Raw genomic sequence first — 17,776 nt, 5'->3', positions numbered from 1 at the left:
TTGGCCACTGCTGCGATGCAGACCTCACCACGGGGACTTTCTGGGGTACTGACGCTGCGGAAGGTTTGGAGGTAGAACAGTCACTTCCCTGGAGGTTGGTTAGGATAGTATGGGCAGTGCCCCTGTGCCCAGCAGCACCTTCTCTTGGGTTTGAAGCTGACTCCTGCTATTTAAATGTGAATAAGCAAATGCCACTGCAGGGGCACCGCAGAGATTCATGGAGGAGATCTGCAGCCTCCCCAGTGGGGAAGCCCATGCACAGCAGGTCTTGTTTTCTTCCAGTACTCGTCCATCTCCTGCTGTCGCCCCCATGCAGCTGCACCTCCAGCTTATGCCACTGCTTTCCCTTTCCACTTCCTCTGCTAATCTACTTCTCTCCCTCCCCTCCAGACACCATTCCAGGAGATTACGAGACATTCCAGACCCAGCAGAACCAGCACAGGGTTTAAGTTTGTCCGAAACTTGCTTTAAAAAAAGTGCTCAGCTGCCAACTCTTGCCTCTCTGATATACTGAACCAAGAACTGTAAGTACCACTGCGCTCTGCACAGCACCAGGTGTCACTGCGTAGCTGGCCTCTTCCCCACAGCAGCAACTCTCTGCTATGCAAGTCTGTTGGAATTGCAGACGGGTAGAGTTCAAGCGTGAATAGAAGCCAAAATGACTATGCTGGTAGCACTAGCTCTCCACCACGTGGACACAGATGTGCAGAGGGAGGAGCTACCTGCAGTGGCTGGAACTGTGCGAGTGCGTAGCATGGATGGGTTTCCTGGCATGTTCCCCCACTCGGTGGCTCTGAAGTTCCTTTCCTTCTCTGTGTTCAGTCGAGTCTTACTGCCAGAAACACGCACGCGGCGGTGGGGCCGGGGGCTGCACTGCTCACAGAACATGAAACACACTTTATGAGGGCACCTTTGTTCTGGAATGTTTGGATAATAAACGATCTCATACTTCCCCTTGATCACTGACCGCTTGGGCTCCCTCAGTGACCGGCTGCAGACAAGGGAGCAGCTGGAGCTACCGGCACACAAGTACTTCTTGCCCAGTCCTTCGGGTACAAGGGCAGAAGAGGAGCTCCCAGCTGGCAGATGGGACCACATGGGATGCCACATGCGCCAGCTGAAACCCCACTGTCTTGCACTGTGGAGTTCAGCTGAGGCAAGCCACTACTAGCTCAGTGTGCCAGTTATAGCTAGAGCTCCTATCACAGTGTTAGAAGAAGGTACTGGAAATGACTATTTATGAGGAGAGGCTGAGGGAGCTGGGCTGATCGTCTGGAGAAGAGAAGACAGAGGGGGGTTTAAGAGCAGCCTTCAGCTCCCTGAAGGGGGGTTGCAAAGAGGATGGAGCTGGGCTGTTCTCAGATGACAGAACAAGGAGCAGTGGGCTCACGTTGCAGCAAGGGAAGATGAAGTTGGATATTAGGAAAAAAACTTTCATGAGGCTGGTGTTGAAGCACTGGAATGGGTTATCTAGCGAGGTGAAGTCTCCATCCTTGGAGATGTTTAAGTCCCGGGTAGACAAAGCCTTGGCTGGGAGGCTTTAGTTGGGACTGGTCCTGCTTGGAGCAGGGGTTTGGACTGGATGCGACCTCCTGAGTTCCCGTCCACCCTCATTGTTTGTGATTCTGATTCTACCAGGGACCTCTCCCCAGGCCTCTGTCAGTAGAGAAACTCTCCCTTTTTTTCTCTTGGCAGAGGACAAGCTGCAGGGCTCTGCTCCTCTGGGATGCTCTAGCATTTTTCATCCCCAGGCTCATGACAAGTCCTGAACCATGGCAGGATCCACCCTTCTCTCCTTAGGGCAGAGTCAGGCTGGGAGCTGAACTTGGCGTGAGCTCTGGTCCAAACCCCACTTTGAACTCCCCGTGCCTCTGACCACCTAGCTCCAAATCTGTGCTGACTGGATCAGTTGTGCTCGGAGGGTGACAGTGCTAGTGTGCCAGGATGTGCAACACGTGCATCCATCCAGCCCAAGCCCCCCAGAGCGTGCTCTACTCCACGCACACCATGCTTGCCATCCTGCCACTGCCCCAGGATAGCTTTGATATAGCTGAACCTCTACAGCCAGGAACAGGTCAACCCCAAGGAGGCCAAGTCCTTCTGCACAGCTGCAAGCACTGGCCATCCATCCATGGAGCATCTGAACAGAACTGTTGCTATTCACCCCTTGTTCTATCTGCCAGCTCTAATCATCAGCTTACACCAGGTTTCACTGCCCTTACTAGCTGCACCTCGCACTTGCTGTTTGCACGAATTCATAAAAGTTCAGCCAAGCAAATCACTCAATCATTTCACATTCCCTCTTTAAACGTCCACGTACAAAGTGTTCAGCCGCACCATCCTCTAAGTTGCACAGTTCTTTAAGGTGTGTGGCAGCCTGGCTATAAATAAGGTATTAGCCGCATCTTAGGTGGACAAAGTAGGCCAACTCACTTCACCTCTCTACCCAAGGTCATGCAAGCACCCAGGAGAGCAAACCCAAGATCTCTGCCTCACAGACTTGTTCTGTCTGTAATCCCACCCTTCCTCTGGCACTCCCGCAGAGCTTCTCTGCACATCACCCACAACAATTGCTGAACTGCAGCACAGTGATCCTAGGGGCCTACGTGGCGCTGATGGCCAGGAAAGCCCCGGTGACTGCTCAACTCCACCTTCCAGGGTGCCGAGCTGCGAGGGCCGGCAGGGATCACCTGAAAGGCAGCCGCCTTTCACAGCTGCTGATCCTGACAAATCACAGCGCGAACAGGGGGCATCAGGAAGTGCAGAAACGTGCTTCTACTGAAACTGCAAGAGGTAGATCCAGCACAGCACTTACCGAATCCAGGGCTTGGCACAAACAAGCACAAACACGTCAGGGTTACAGAGACCCCGACCGGCAGGGGCCACCCGTCATCACGACAGGAGTAATCCTGTCGCCAGAGGGCTTCTGAATCAGGGGCAGCTCTAGAAGCAGCATTAAAGGGGGGGCTCCAAAGTCTTTGCCATCTTTGAACCTTCCAGATAACGAGTCTGCACATTTCCTGCCCAAACTGAGTCACGCCCATCCTTCCAGTTTGCGTGTCCGTACAAAGTCACCCACAGCGCCTCCCTCGTGTCCGTACACACGACTGTCCACCCCATAGCACGTGCACATCCAAAAGCTCCAGCAAGAAAAATCAAGAAAAGCTGAGCAGCCAGAGACAAAAACATTTGAACTTTTATTACATTTCATTTACAAATAATGCAAAGATACAAAGACAAAAGCCTTCACACAAAAAGAAAGATTGAAAAGAATGTACATTTAGTTGAGCTGCTTTTTTTTTTTTTTTTTCACATCATGTCTCAGATTGCAAACACTTAAAGCCAACTGCAGTTTTCCACTTTACCTATAGAAAAGCACAATAAATAAAACTTGTATGTCGCAGGGACAATTTCTCCAGAGTTCCTGTGTCGAAGCGGTAGCTGAACAGAGGATTTGCATATCTCAGTGAAATAATCCACACTTTACTTTAATAGAAAAGTTTAGCTTGTAAAGAACAGTATATTATACTGTCGCTGAAAATGCATAAATCTGACACTTTTTCCCTAAACTCTGAACTACATGAAGTTGTATTTAGCTGCCAGTCTGTGAGAGAAGCTGCCAGAAGCAGCTGTATTTAACTTTACTGAAATCAAACCTTCCCTTCATAAGTACTCTGCTACTGCAGTCTATTTGCACATCTTGTTTAAAAGGGATCCTTCCAAAGACGGGGCCCGGCTAGGGTAAAAATAAAAACGGCGATTCCGACTCCCTCCAAAAAAAAGGAACAAAAGCTTAATTAAAACGCCTACGGTCTTACTAGCTAGAACTGACTGAAAGACAGGATTTGTAATTGATAAGCTTTATAAAACTGACCAAACAGCGTCTGGATGTGTATAGTATATATTTATACACATACGTAGTATTTATCACCTAAGTGTGTAGATGCTCATGCCATATATATTTAAGAACCAGTAAGTAAAGACAAAGATTTGTTTAAATGAGTCCTATGTCCCCTCGATACTTTGTCCCATAAATATAAGGTATAATATTAATCTTCTACTCTGAAAGTACATAAGTTTTTCACCTACTTATCTTTCCTATATTTAGTAAAATTCCAACCTCCTCCTCTCGGACTGAGACTCGTGGCATTATACAAAGCACAAAGACACCTAACAGCTAACGTCTTTTCTTTCACCAACAATGAACTCAGGGCAGACTGGAATTAAAATCGCCCCTCACACGGTAAATGCCAACCCACCGTTATCTGCCCCCAAGATTCCCGATGGCAATAATGACACACCGCCCTTAGTGACAGGCATTAGTCCCTACGCTAGATTCAGAGACCGAGACCTTTGGCGATGCTTCTTTCTAAACCAGGGGGTAAAAGGACTGGACTGAATAACCCAGAGGGCGCACCGGCCAGCTTAGCGTGTCGTTTCCGTGCTGCGTCCCATCGTGCAGAAGGCAGAGTCAGCCGCGGCGTGCTGACAGCAGACACGTTTCTAATGAGAACCAGCAGGATCTGCACCGGTCTCTCAGGAAAGCACTTTGAATTTTGCTCTCCAAAATGACACAGGATAGATCTAACTGCCTTCAAACCAGCCAAACACGCCTCGCCCCACGTCCCCAGATTCAGCTGAGATTCGTTACAGATGTAAGCCTCCCGCCATCTGCCAAAACCTTCAGAGATGCCTCTCAGTCACTCTCAAGCGCAACCATTTAAGCCTTTCAGGGAAGGATTCGCATCTGGTCTTGCGGGGAAGAGAAGCGAAGGTCCCATGACCCTGCACAGGTTCTTTTTTCAAAGGTCTAGTTGCAAAACTTGCACGGGGCAGAGAGAGGCACCATTGGGGCTCGCAGAGGGGAGCTCTTCTGGACAGTATCCTTTCATACCTAGAGGTGGGGAGTGCTTTGTAATACTGAAAATCCATTCAAAACCAGTTTTAAAAGGCTTAGGCTCAAGCAATTTGCAGTTCATTCACGTGCGGGCAGGGCTGTTACACTGGAATGTTTTACAGGACAGTGGCTGGTCTCTAGTCATCATGATGCAGATCAGTCCCTTCCTTGCGAGTACAAAAATTGCTCGAGTGAAATAAGAGCCCAGAGCCTCCAGGCATTTAACACGCAACGGGAGGCCGTGACAAGGGAACCCATAAGGAAGGGGGCTTTCCGATCAAGCACCGATAGCCTGCTTGGTGCCATACAGGATGTGAAGTGAGGGGCCCAGGACAAAGACCCGAGAGGCCTTTACTCAGGCCTCCAGTTCCTGCCTGTAAACTGCAGATTGGTACTGGCCTCCGCAGTCACCGGCTGTTGCTGGATGTTTTTGGGAGCCCCAAGCAACACACGCTCACTTCTGGGGCACGCAGCACCTTAAAATGCTCGTGGGTCATCTTTCTACTGAAAGAAGAGATGCTTTGGAGAGGGCAGGAGCAGAGGGGAGAGGCCGGGTTAGCAGCAGCAGGACTTCACGGCGCAATCTCACACGCTGAGAATTTCTCCCAGCCTCCCTCACTTGCTAATTTTTGCCATGCTTAAGACTATTCAACAGAGGAATTCCTAATGCCCGAGGGAGGCTGGGGGAAGGGAAGAAGAGCTCACAAGACACAAGTCAGTTGGGGCTGTAGATGCAGGCATCGGAGTTTGGAGGACAGGAGGCAGCAGGATGGAGGAGCACCGCGAGGCGCCTCCTCCCCCGGCTCCAGCACGCTGCACAGCCGGCTCACACCCGCGGTTCCCGACACCGAGAGGCACGTCACAGTGACTCATCTGCGACACGAGCCTGAGGAAAGCACTGCACAGGAGCGCAGCGTGGCCCAGCACCAAACCCCCGCGCAAACAAGGAGCTGCACAACCTGCAGGCATGGGAGCAAGCCCCTAGTTCAGTGGGGGCAGGTCTGCAATACAACACACCAACACAGTCTGTGCTGAGCTCTGGGTGGCCACAACCGGGCTGCAGCTGGTGCCCAAGCTGGCAGGGTTAAAGCTAGCTTGGAAAGGCCTCCTGCCGGCACGGCGGTCGTGCTGCTGCAGGCACATCTCTGGCTCAGCTCCATCCAGCAACGCGGGAAAGCTCCGAGTGTAGGGAGGCGCCGGGGAAAGCAGCGTGAACACGTCAGGACACTAACTCACGGCTTCACCCATTAGAAATGCACGCACATGCGACTGCGCAGAAACCTCTTCCAAGCAAACAGCACTGAGCCAGTCCAAACTAATACTCTGCACAAAAAGCCAGGCAACCAGCCTGCAAACACGCCAGCTCTGTGCCCGACCGCTCTGCCAGGCCCCTTCCTGACTGCACGAGGCCACAAAGGCGCGGTACCGAGCCCTTCCTTCTAGACACAGGCACCAGAGAAGAGAGGATTTCCTGCCCTCCCCGCACTAGCAGCCTGCCTGGCAGGAACCAGCGCACCAGGAGCCGCGAGGCTCTCACACCCGCTGCCTACACTTGCACAGGCAGGAGGTGGCTTCCCAACCAGCCAGGTGCATGTGCAAGGAGGCGACCATCTTTAGCTCGGCATTCCAGGGGCTTTATGCTCGTGTGCCCGGGTCTGCAGCCCGCTCCCAACATGCAGTCAGGCCACACAAGAGAAGCGATTCGAAGGAAGGGGGCTCCCCACGGCAGCTCGGAAACTCCACGAACATCCAAAACTGCTGGCTGTGAGCGACACTGCTGGAAAGGGACAAGCAGCTTTAGCAGCCGGCCCTGATCAGCTTCTGTCTCCGAGTCCTGTACAAACTTCAGACAAAAAAACCCAGCATGCTCACGGTGCTTCTTCACTCCTGCTCTGGCTGCCGGGTCACAGCGCGTGGCCACTCGGGATTCCCAAGCTGCATCTCCCCACTGCCCAGAGCGGCAAGGAAAGCTCTGCGCTCTGCCTGCGCACGGCTTGTCCCTCGGGCACCGCGTTCTGACCGTTTAATCCAATTTACTGCTATGTTTTCTGTTGGCGCTACATGCAGATGCACGTCTCAGTGCACGTCTTAACTAAGGCAGGGAACAGTCAACACCCGCAGCAAGCTGAGAAGAGGGGAGGAAACCCTGGGAGGTTCATCCTGACTGCAGGGAAACATTCAAATAGTGAAATAGTCCGATACCGACACGCTCCATCGGACTGCGCCAAGGCTATCTGGAGCCCACAGGTGTTGCTGATGGCTCACAACTGCCAAGAAAGAACCGTCTACAGCGAGTCCTTTCTTTAGGGTCACAGTCTCCTGGCACCCGCTGCTCACTCGAGACCAAAAAAACTGTTCAACGAGGCACTTGCTTGTTCTAAACAGTAGTTTTGCCACATTAGCCACTGTGAATTCTCCTAATCGGGGCACAGCCAGATACATGGACAGTGAAACAGCCTCAGGGCTTAGCCGTGTTCTCCAGAAATCACCTTTCCTTTCAGAAATAGGATACGGTTCTTCTGCCTGCCAAGAGCTTGCGTCGCGTTGCCTTTACACAAGGGCAGCGTGGACAACACAGCGCTGACAAGCGCAGCAATCTGCTGCTTGAGCACCCCAAGGTCTTACTGGACGGTAACTGGGGAGCGCGCAACGACTCTGAGAACAGGTGCAAAATAAGGCAGTTCCTGCCACCTCGACTGACCTACGCCCGCTAGCCTGAAGCACAGGCTGAGCGAGCTGGTTGTTTAAGGTATTCTAGATTTAGAAAACAACCTCCCTGTGCCAGGATGTACGGCATTCATGCGAGCTTTTTCAGAGAGCCGCATGTCGCGAACAGACAAGGAGACCGTGCCATGCCCCAGGAAGCATTTCGGATCTGGCCGATTCTCTAGCCGGCAAAAACTGGCCGTCTAGTTTGGACGTTCTGCCCTGTTCTCTTTTAGCTATTTAATATAAAGACCAGGGGCTCAGTAAGAAAGAGTGAAGCTAAAATGAACATCTGTGCTGCTTTTCCTACTATGTACTCGTAAAACTACGTATGACCTGAAAGCAGCAACGGTTTATTTAGCAAGCTCCAATTAAACAGCCAGCCCTTCCTTCCGCACAAGTCCCCGGGGAGTAAACAGCTCACGCAGCTGAACTCTTGCTAAGGGAGCTAATACGCTCCCGCTAGCGTCCCCACGCCCCCACAGGGGACTCTGGTCTCGGTTCTTGCAATCCCTCCCGGCCGTACCAGCATCCGGGAAGTTGTCCTGTCGTGCCGACTACACGCCTCACACGGCGAAGGCAAACGACACTTCTGCAGACAAGGCGGTGGCTCACGGTGCCCAGTCCTTTCCAGAGTCCAGCAAAACTGAGCACCCCACTTCACTGCCCTAAAAGCATCTGTGGCATGCAGGTGTATCAGTAAATCTTGACCGTGGCCAGAGCAGCACAGCCAAAAAATGCTCCATCAGGGCAGCACAGCCACGTAGTCCGGCTCCACAGTCTCCTTACAGGCTACGTGGGACACAAATTTACACTGAGCCTCGCACAGTAAACAGGCAAACCATTCACCTGGTTTCAAGGGACCGAACACATAAGGCTGAGACTGAAGAGACGCACCTCTGGCCTGGCAGTCCCTTGGGCTGCGCAGGCAGGCTCTTCACTCCCCTTGCATCATGAAAGCACTGAGGAATGCACCTGTGTCTTTTTGGTCCTGACACCTGGAGGAACGCAGGTTAGAAAGGATCCGGTACTCCGGTGCAAAAAGATCCGAAAGCGTGATGGCTACTGCAGAGCTCGCCAGGACAGCGCGGGCTCCCCCAGCACCGTTTGCTGACGAGCGCGGCTCCGGGGTTGTGCGTCTCCCTCCACTGCTACTGCAAGGGGGAAACAGAGCACCGAGGCAAACAGATTTGAAACCCGAGGGCAGATGAGTCGGAAATAGCAGCTTTGCCAACCTGCCGCTTTTATCCTTAGCTGTGGGAAACGTGGAAGGGAGGGTCTGGGAGACGCCAGACTGCCCTGCAGAGACACTAACTGGGCGTCTTGCCCTGGGGACAGTTTTCCAGTGGAGTCTAATGCAAGACCCGAACATGGGCTGTAACTGAATCTGAATTCAGAGCGTGTGCATATGGAACTACTGCCCAGGCACAACGTCCTCTTCTCTCCTTCCTTTTTGATATCCAGTGACACCACCACCCGACAACAACCTGACACACTGCTCTGATACAGCCAGAGCAGCGAACGCCACAGCCAAAGAGCAGAAGCCTCTTGGGAAGGGCAAGGAGCAGCACCACGGACTTCCTCTGACGAGCCGGGGCACACGAGAGGAGGTTTGAGGGCAAGTCCAAAGCAAAACTGTTACTGGATCCATCTTCCCACAAGCGGCGCAGTCTGTCATCGGCGTGCTGGACAAGGCTGTCGTCATATTCGTCGCGTGACTGGCATCAAATCGTCATATAGCATTCCAACTGCTTCAAGGACTTGGTCTGTCCTGTTACACGGCTGGATTTCCAGTGCTGCCCACTACCTATTTGCTTCCTGTCCTATGCTTCCTACAACACGCTCTTCCGCAGCTGCCTCTGCAGCCCCAGGTCACATCACCGAATAAAACAGTAAACGCTTCACCCCTTCAGGCCTTTATTGTGATACAGTCAGTCAAGCCCACATAAGGGAATACACACTGCAGGGAGAGCCCCCCCCCCCCCCTCCCGCCCACCAAAAAATAAACAACACGCATGAAGAGAGCTTAATGTAGTGTTGGGTTTTGCAGTATAGAAACTCCACACAATGATTCTGTTTAAAAAGGTAAAAATGATTTATAATACACAGTTCTCATCACGTCGTCATGGTGCCTGCGTAGAAAACTGACATGCAATCCATGCCTACACTGCGCAGGATAAAGAATTCGCAACAGAAAGTACAAAGGACAGGACCACTACACAGTTCTTGCTCGTTGGAAAAGGACATACACAGAATAAATGCTAAGTGCTCGTTCACATTGCCATCACAGTGACAGGGGCTCCACGAGTGGGTCACAACGCTCGTCTCCTGTAAGCACAGCAGACACGTCAACCACTGCCTGCGGAGGGGCTTTCCGTTCCCAGGTTGTGCAGCGAGGGGGGCTCCGAGCGAGTACCATGCGCACGGGGAGGGCGGCTCGGAAACACTGTTTCTACAGGAAAAGCACGTGTCAAAAACAACACAGGCAGGGGCCGACGCCAGTGGGAGTTAGTTTAAAAAAAAAAATTAAAAAGGACACCTCTTTGCCAGCTACTGCTTTCATGCCAGCTTAGCGTGGCGCTCAGTCACCCAGCAGGAGGTCGGAAGCAAGCATCTTGGTTCAGTGGGGTGCACCGGGACTCTCAGCGCACAGCAAGAAACAAACCAGCACGCAAACGACCCATCGTTTCTTCCCGAACAAATCTGCAAACTCTGCCCCCCTCTGCCATTGTTTCCTTACTTTAGTCCGGGGCGCTCTCTGACCAGGAAGGTTGTGCGCAGTTAAGGGATGCTGGCAAAGTGGTCACTCACATGCACAAGCAGCGGTGAGACAGACGCGTTCGACGCTGCCTGTGGTCAGTCATGCATGCAGCACGCAGAGCTACCTCGACTCGGCCTGCGCGGATCCGTTTGTAAAGAGAATGCAGAAGTCAACACTATATACAATGGAAAACGGCTCCCCCTCCCCCCGTAAGCTGCAATAAATAGCAGGAACCTGCTTTTTGAAATCACAGTATTCTATACATTGAAAGTTTATTCCTATTATTTCCCCAAAATATTGGCAAATGCAACAGTCTGTTTTGGGAAATTCTTATAAAAACATCAGCTATACGGAAACGAATCAGCAGGCATGTTTGGACATTAACCCTTTGAGACACGAGATGCTCAAAAATGATTTACCACTGAAATAACACGGACCAACACCTCCGATTTTCTCATCCGGCACTACTTTGCCTTGATGTCCGCATGTATCATCCCTTTATTGTAATGGCTCATCATTTCCCACACTTACTGCCCCTGTGAGGTGAATTTAAATGGAAAGTGAGATTAGCTGACTAAAACAAAGAGTGCGCTACTTGTTGTGAACACGCTGGCTCTACGCTTTAAACTTTAAATACAGAGTGTTTAACAAAAGGGAAAGGGAATCGTTCTGCTGCTGGTGAAGGGCGCACACATGCTGCTAAGAGGCCAGTCTGCTAGGAAGCGAAGTGCAGAAAGGGCTGAAATGGGCTGACGCTGGACTGAACTCATCGCGCGGACTCTCAAAGGGTTAAAAATAAAGCAGCTAGCCTGCCCCGTCTTGGGGCAGGAGACAATACACCCCACCAACCGCCCCCTTCCCACAATGCCCTCGCCCCCACCCCCAAAAAGGAACAGAGTGAAAACACTTCTCCTACTTAGATGGTCCCTCTTTTTTTTGGACAATTGCATCCAGATGTTTTCCCCACCCAAAATATATTTTTAAATTAAGGCCATTTTAAACGTCTACTTACAAGTCTAATAAACAAGCTCTCCTATATACACGTGTAATTAAAAAAAAACAACACGTCAGAAGGTAGCCTCTAGCGAGATCTCCCCGCGACATGCTCCAGTAGGGGCTGGAATTCCTAACTGGACGCTTCGGGCTGCAGTGACTCTGGTTTTAAAACAAACAGATCACAGACAAGAGTTACATGCATAAGAGCCGTCTGAACAAGAGGGCAATATAGACAGAGATCCCACCAGTGGACCAACAGTGCCGTCGAGGAGACTAAACTGCGAGAAGCATATTCAGTTTGCACTGTACCTTTGGCTGCTTTGAAGCAAAGGACTCCAAATAATCTGCTCTCAAATGACTCGTGTTCTGTTAGGGCATCCTCCTCTCTGAAGCTACTTTTTAAATCGGGAAAGCATTAGCAATCTGAAATAAGCAGACATCGGGGAACAACATGTCGTCTCAGGCGTAAATGTTAACAAATGTTGTAAATGGAGATGCAGGAAAACCTCGAAGCTTTATGGGGAGGAACCAGAGAAAAGCACCTCTTGGAGAAAGCTTGCATGGCGATGAGAGCTTGGAAAAAGAAAATGTCGTTAGTGCAAACGGTCGACTAATGGCACAAACGTGAGCAAACACGCACCCAGATTATACACGATCCTGACAGCGATTCTGCTCAGCAGCGTCTGCGAATCTCAGGGCAGCACCCCACAGATTTCTGGAAGCACACAGAAACGGAGCTATAACTCATTAGGAGTGGTCCGCTCTCTGCGGACTTTTACGTTTTCTGCTCAAAACAGCAAGGGGGTTTTTTTGGTTGGTTGCTTTTGCCAGGGGAGCTGCGAGGGGGCCAGAAGAAGTGAGTTGGGCTGCGGGGCGGGGGCAAGGGGAGAGTCTTTTCCAAAAATACCAGCTTCACAACTGAAAAAGCCGTGGTGCATTTTTAGACCAATGCAAATCAATGCAATGCAGCTTCAGTCAATAGGGAGAATAGGATTTACAGAGGCTGAAATAACTGTCATCCCAGAGAGGGGGAAAACAAAACCAACCCAGCTTTAAGTATAGTTAAAAAGGCTTCTTTATTTGAGGTTATATCAAACAAATCTGTTTGGATGTTCAGCCTCTCCGGAATGGAAATGTGCCCCTTCAGCAGCGATTCCTTAATTGACAGCGTTCAATGCACTATTATCCGTTGAGTTTTTGTCAGTACACTTCAAGCGCAGTTGATTAACAAAAGTCAGCGTATTTAGAAGCCCTGCTCCTGTGCAGATCTGGTGTAATGCCCGCCGCGTGTTAACGGCTCTGCTTCTTAGGCAATTACTCTAAGAGCATCGAGCTCTGGGTAAACAGCGAGACACGTTTTTCAGATTTGCGAGAGATGCTTGTGTCAGGGATCTGGGACTCATTACTGAATGTCATTCTCATCTATTACGTTTAAGTGAAACCACCAATTCCGAATCAATGGGTGGTTTGTTTTTTCAATCTGTCATTGATAAAGTATCATTCATCGTTCTGTTACACTGCACCGCAGAATATTAACAATGACTAACAGAAGTAGTCTTATTATGGATTTAAGAGTCGCAGCGTGCGCAAGAATACAGTACTGCTTTGCTGTAGAGCGAGTGATTTTTTCCAGGGCAGTAGAAGGAATACGTACTTTCCTATTGCCCTAATTTGAGCGCATAAAAAGGTAAATGCTTGACAAAACTTCCCCTGGGCTTACATCTGGGCGGCATCTGTTTAAAATTCCAGTTAGTTAAAAATACACACACACATATATAGATAGATATAATATTTCCAGATTAAGAACACAACAGGATGTACTGTACAAACATGATGCAGAATGTTTCGATTGGCCTTATGTAGTTTAGCTACTTCTCTAATATCCAAACACTTAAATTAAAAAAAAATCCATAAATAACGGCAACAGAATATTTAATGGGTGAGGAACAAGAATAATAATAATAATAATAATAATAATTAAAAAAACCCCATAAAAATAGCTGTTGGGACTGGGACTTGGCAGTGCCAAACACACGCCCTTCCCTCTACCCAGGACTTTCACACAAAAGAGGAGAATTAAAAAATTGTCTGCAACTCAGCTTCCAAGATACCTGCAGCTGGTTTTAAAAGTTCCCGTCATTCCTTCATGCTCACCAGGTAATGAATTATAGGACTTTTTTGTGTGCTCAGAAATTCTCTCTTTTTTTTTTTATTTTATTTTTTTATTTTTTAAAAAAAGAAACAGCTCTGAAAATAGTGTTTACAGTCTTTTTGGATAACCGGCTACAAAAGCCCATGGGGCTGCCAGGCCGCCTTCCTGCTTTGCTGAGTACATGAGTTTGCTCAGGGCGTGAGAACAGGCAGTGGGTGCTGGACAACAGCTGGGGAACGAACCTGAAAACAAACATGGCATATCAATCAAGGGAGAAGCGTTTTACTCGACAAAGCAGCTGTCACAAAGCAGCCTGAGAGTCAAAACCGCAAAAGATGCCCTCCCTCGGCTCCAGAGGGAGGCAACACGTAGGCTTTCGAGTGAATGGGGGAGCCGGCGGTCAGTTCTCCCTCGGCCTCGCGAGGAGACGCTGTTTCGGCAGCACGTCAACCGCCAGCAGGTCGGTATTTCACACAGATCTCTTTATCCTTGGCTCTGAACCTTCCCCGTCCCGGAACCCCCGCCCCTCCTCGTTTCTAGTGCAAAGGATAAATTGACAACCGTATGCTGGGACTCGGGTGCCGGGGGCTCGGAGGGGAGGAGGCCGACACAAACTCCTTGCTCATTTAATGGCAATGAGTGGAACAGGGATAAAATATGGCGCGGTGGGAAGTGGGGGTCTGCAGCACTGCAAGCTTAGAACAACAAGCTTTACTCATTGTACACGTTGTACATGACGGAGCTACTGGTCTCAGCAACTCACTCAATCCGACACGACTGACCCATTGGACTTCTTCAGTTCAGCGGGGCTCCAGGAACACGTCCCATTCCCAGGCTCATTGTCCACACCCTACAGCCGGTCCATCCTGAAAGTGTCCTCTGTGGCAGGGTCAGTGAGGACCATGTCTGGGTCATTAAGCATGTGCAGTCCATCTAGGGTCAAAGGGTCAATTTTGAGTTCATCCAGAGGGAACTGAGAATCCGAATCAAAGCTGACATCTCCAACGCCTGCCAAAGAGCTGGTCAGTTCTTTTGATAAGCTGGGAGGCGATTCTCCTGTCACTGCAATCAAGAGGGGAGAGAGAAGCCTCAGTCAGTCTGCGCTGCTTTCCCAAAACGCTCAATTCTTAGTGTAATCCTCCGGCTATAGGTAAAGCAAGCGAACAGCTGGCAAACAGAGCAGAGCAACCGACTGGCTTAGGAAGGGAGGACAGCAGAGTCTACCTGCATGAGCTGCAGGTTCAAAGCTTGCCCAAAAGCCTCACTGTAAAGGACTTGACATTATTCAAGCATCTTAAAAGCAAAACCCAAGCCAGGTCCTCCTGGAGCTGACAGCAGCAGTCGCACGAATATCAAACCTCTCGGTGCAAGTCTCGGCACAGAGCCTGAGGGCCGTGAAGGCCGGGCTCTTCTCACGCACCTACAGACAGGAAGGTGGCAACGAGCACCGTTGCTGCGTGTAGCATCTGCTCCTGCGGCCACACAGGACGTCAAGCCACAAGGCGAAAGGTGTCCGGCCGACACAACTCGCTTATTTGTACGCAGCGGACGTGACCTGCGCAGGCACCAAGATGCTTCCCTTCTCCTGTCGACTGGGCACATCACGCAGCACAAGCGGATCCCCAGCACTACAGAGGACAGCTTTACTCGCCCCCTCTCCCCGGAGCCGGTAAGTGCCTTACCTGTAAGGATGATGTTGGGGATGTTTCCGTGGCTGGAGTAATTCAGCTGCTGCGAGTCCTGCAAGTTGCCGTGACTCCCAGTAAGGCCCATCATAGCTGCCTGGGAGTAGTTAAGGGTGGAGCACGGGCTGTACAGGCTGTTGGAACTAATGGCGTTTTCTATCATATTAAACTGTTCAAGCTGAAGACCAAGGCACAAAGGAATTGTTACTTCTGAGCATCAGGAAACACAGCGAAGCAATTTAAAGCCTCTTGTTTGGAAGATCATTTTCAGAAAAGACAGGCAAACAAATTCATCTTTAGGTTTTGCAAATCACAGAGGGCTGCTTTTCACTTAGCGCTGAACAGATTCCTGCCCATTTTAGCCGCTTGTTGCCTACAGTGTCCTAGCTGGGCGCTAAACCTTGGCCCTAAAAACTCCCTTTAAACTAAAGTAAAAAACGAGACCCTTGCTGGAGGCTAGTGAGCCCGGTATCTGCCGACTCAAGCGCGTCCCACTGAGAAACTGCCTCACCCTCTGGCTGCAATGACACGTGTCACAGCTGAAGGGGCGACTGCGCTGGTGACTTCACCGACAGACACGGGGCTTGCTTGTTCAAATTCGGAGGCTGCACACAGGTTGGCTGCGAATTACAGAGCTGTGTTTTGCTGCCACCCACCAAGTGAAGCCTGCCCACAGGGGACTACCGTCAGGGAAGGTGGCGCTTCTTTCTAATCTAGCTGTCTTGGCAGAGTACCTTTAAAAATCAGCTGCTACAATGCCTAGGGGGAAGAGAACAAAATGAAATACCTGTGTAGCTGCGGACTAAAACAACGGGAATAAAACGACACGGACAGTAACGTTACATTAGACTAGCTGCAAATTGAATTATATGCATCCTTTACTGTCAGGGTGGCCAAAACAGTTCAAAATCGGAGATGAATTTGCTCACCTGATGGGATAGGGCATTAGCCTGCCTAGCTGTCATCTGCTGATCATAATAGGAGTCACCAAATACACTGCCCAGAATGGAAGAGTGCTGAAAACAAAACAGAGTCTTTATGGCGTGAGAGTCTCACAAACAAGCAGGCAGACCCATGGCGAGGGAGTCATCTCTGTCAACTCACTGGCTTCAAATCTGGTCACAAACTGCCCTTCGTTAATACAGAAATCTAACAACGAGCGCATTAAGAAAGTCCTGTGCTCGCCTGTCAGATGTCTGAATACACCTCCTTTCCTCCAGCACAAAAAGAGAGTCTGGAAACCATGACCTCCTGGATAGGGAGGACACGGAAAAACACCTGCTCCTAACAGAATCGGGGTAGATAGCCCCAGTAAGAAAAGTCACCCTTCAATTTTTGCACAACAATAAAACAAGCTGGTTTTTTGTTGGTGTTTGCCCCTTAAATAAAAGGATAAATGCCCCAGATACAGCTCAGACGGCTGAGCACGCACGGTAACAGCCCATGTTGGCAGTGCGCGGGCACGGCTTGTTGGCCACCCGCCTCGCCTCATATTTCTAGACTCGCCAGTTTAAGGAAGACAAGAGCGTGCTAAAGTAAACCCGAGCTTACAGGAGTCACGTCATTCCCGGAGCAGGTAAGCGCCTGCACGAGACGGGTGCTTTCAGCAGCACAAGAGGGACGAGACTCCCAGGACAAGCTCTAACTATGCCAGGGTTGACTTTTTCGGATGCTACAATGCCCAGTTATTCAGCAGGTGCCCAACAGATTATAAAATGGGATCCCCCCCCCAAACTCCTTGCAACTCCTCTTCTATTTACTTCAAAAGGGTTGGTGGATACAACAGAGAGAGACAGGGGTTACAGGAGGAATTCCCTCTCTCATTTCACCAATTCCCTCAAAATCCTCCACAAAAATGGAGGCTCTATAGACAGCTCGCATGGAAATTTGTCTCCGCTTCGGAGATGCCCGTGTTCGACTGTACTTTCCAGAGCTTTACGTAGATGAAGTTCAACACAAAGCTAAAACGGGTCATTTCCCCCGGACAGCTGAATGGCAAGAAGTTAAGCAAATGCCTAGTTAGTGAATATATACTTACACCAACTAACAGACCAACACGGCAACGTCGCAAAGTACTTAAAGCACAGGATGAAGTCCAAAACAGCAAACAGTTAAAAGTCAGAGTACATCTCACACGAAACACACTTCCTTACGGCACAACAAGTATGTGTGACAGACCCTACTGCCCGTGAGCAGTAACGGGATTAGTTGGGCTGTTTTTAAAACCAGCCGTCCAGCTGTGTTTGTAAGAGGACACTGTCACGAAGCAAACATGCTGACACTTCTTTCTCAAAGGCAGAGACGGGGACTTTCCGGGAGGATCTTCTGATATTAGGCTGCATTAATCTTGGGTTACTGTGGCATCCATGGAGAAGTTGAGAGCCCATGTTTTAGAAGGAAAGCACAGTGAAAATTCAGCGTGCTACCTAACCTATAACCAACGGGTCTTGCTTAACAGCTCCGATTGGACTCCCAGCTGCTCCAAGTACCTCGAGTACCGTGCCACTGCGCGTGGGGAGCGTAGCTCGAGTGCCCTGAGAGAGCAGAAATCACTACTCACGTCCCAGACAGCAGGCAGG

General features: G+C 50.3%; 2 protein-coding genes across 9 annotated transcripts in view; one reads left to right on the top strand and one right to left on the bottom strand.

The window, feature by feature from the left end:
* Positions 1-959, top strand: part of COMP (cartilage oligomeric matrix protein) — a 45,985-nt gene extending 45,026 nt beyond the window's left edge. For all 4 annotated transcript variants that reach the window (XM_019483967.2, XM_006271017.4, XM_014595744.3 and 1 more), the window contains one exon: positions 391-959. In XM_019483967.2, coding sequence (XP_019339512.1) covers positions 391-449 — 59 coding nt within the window. In that variant the 3' untranslated portion in view covers positions 450-959. The remainder of the gene's footprint in view (positions 1-390) is intronic.
* A 2,215-nt stretch (positions 960-3,174) lies between these two features.
* CRTC1 (CREB regulated transcription coactivator 1) overlaps positions 3,175-17,776 on the bottom strand; it is a 64,617-nt gene continuing 50,015 nt past the window's right edge. For 4 of the 5 annotated variants that reach the window (XM_014595740.3, XM_059719803.1, XM_014595741.3 and 1 more), the window contains 3 exons: positions 16,127-16,213; positions 15,195-15,375; positions 3,175-14,574 (listed from right to left, as the gene is read on the bottom strand). In XM_014595740.3, the coding sequence (XP_014451226.1) occupies positions 14,363-14,574; positions 15,195-15,375; positions 16,127-16,213 (480 nt within the window). In that variant the 3' untranslated portion in view covers positions 3,175-14,362. The remainder of the gene's footprint in view (positions 14,575-15,194; positions 15,376-16,126; positions 16,214-17,776) is intronic. The other variant, XR_009457943.1, reaches the window with a different exon arrangement.

The sequence above is a fragment of the Alligator mississippiensis genome, chromosome 16, assembly GCF_030867095.1.
Source record: "Alligator mississippiensis isolate rAllMis1 chromosome 16, rAllMis1, whole genome shotgun sequence".
NCBI classification, from domain to species: domain Eukaryota; kingdom Metazoa; phylum Chordata; order Crocodylia; family Alligatoridae; genus Alligator; species Alligator mississippiensis.
This window is presented reverse-complemented; position numbering and strand designations above follow the sequence as displayed.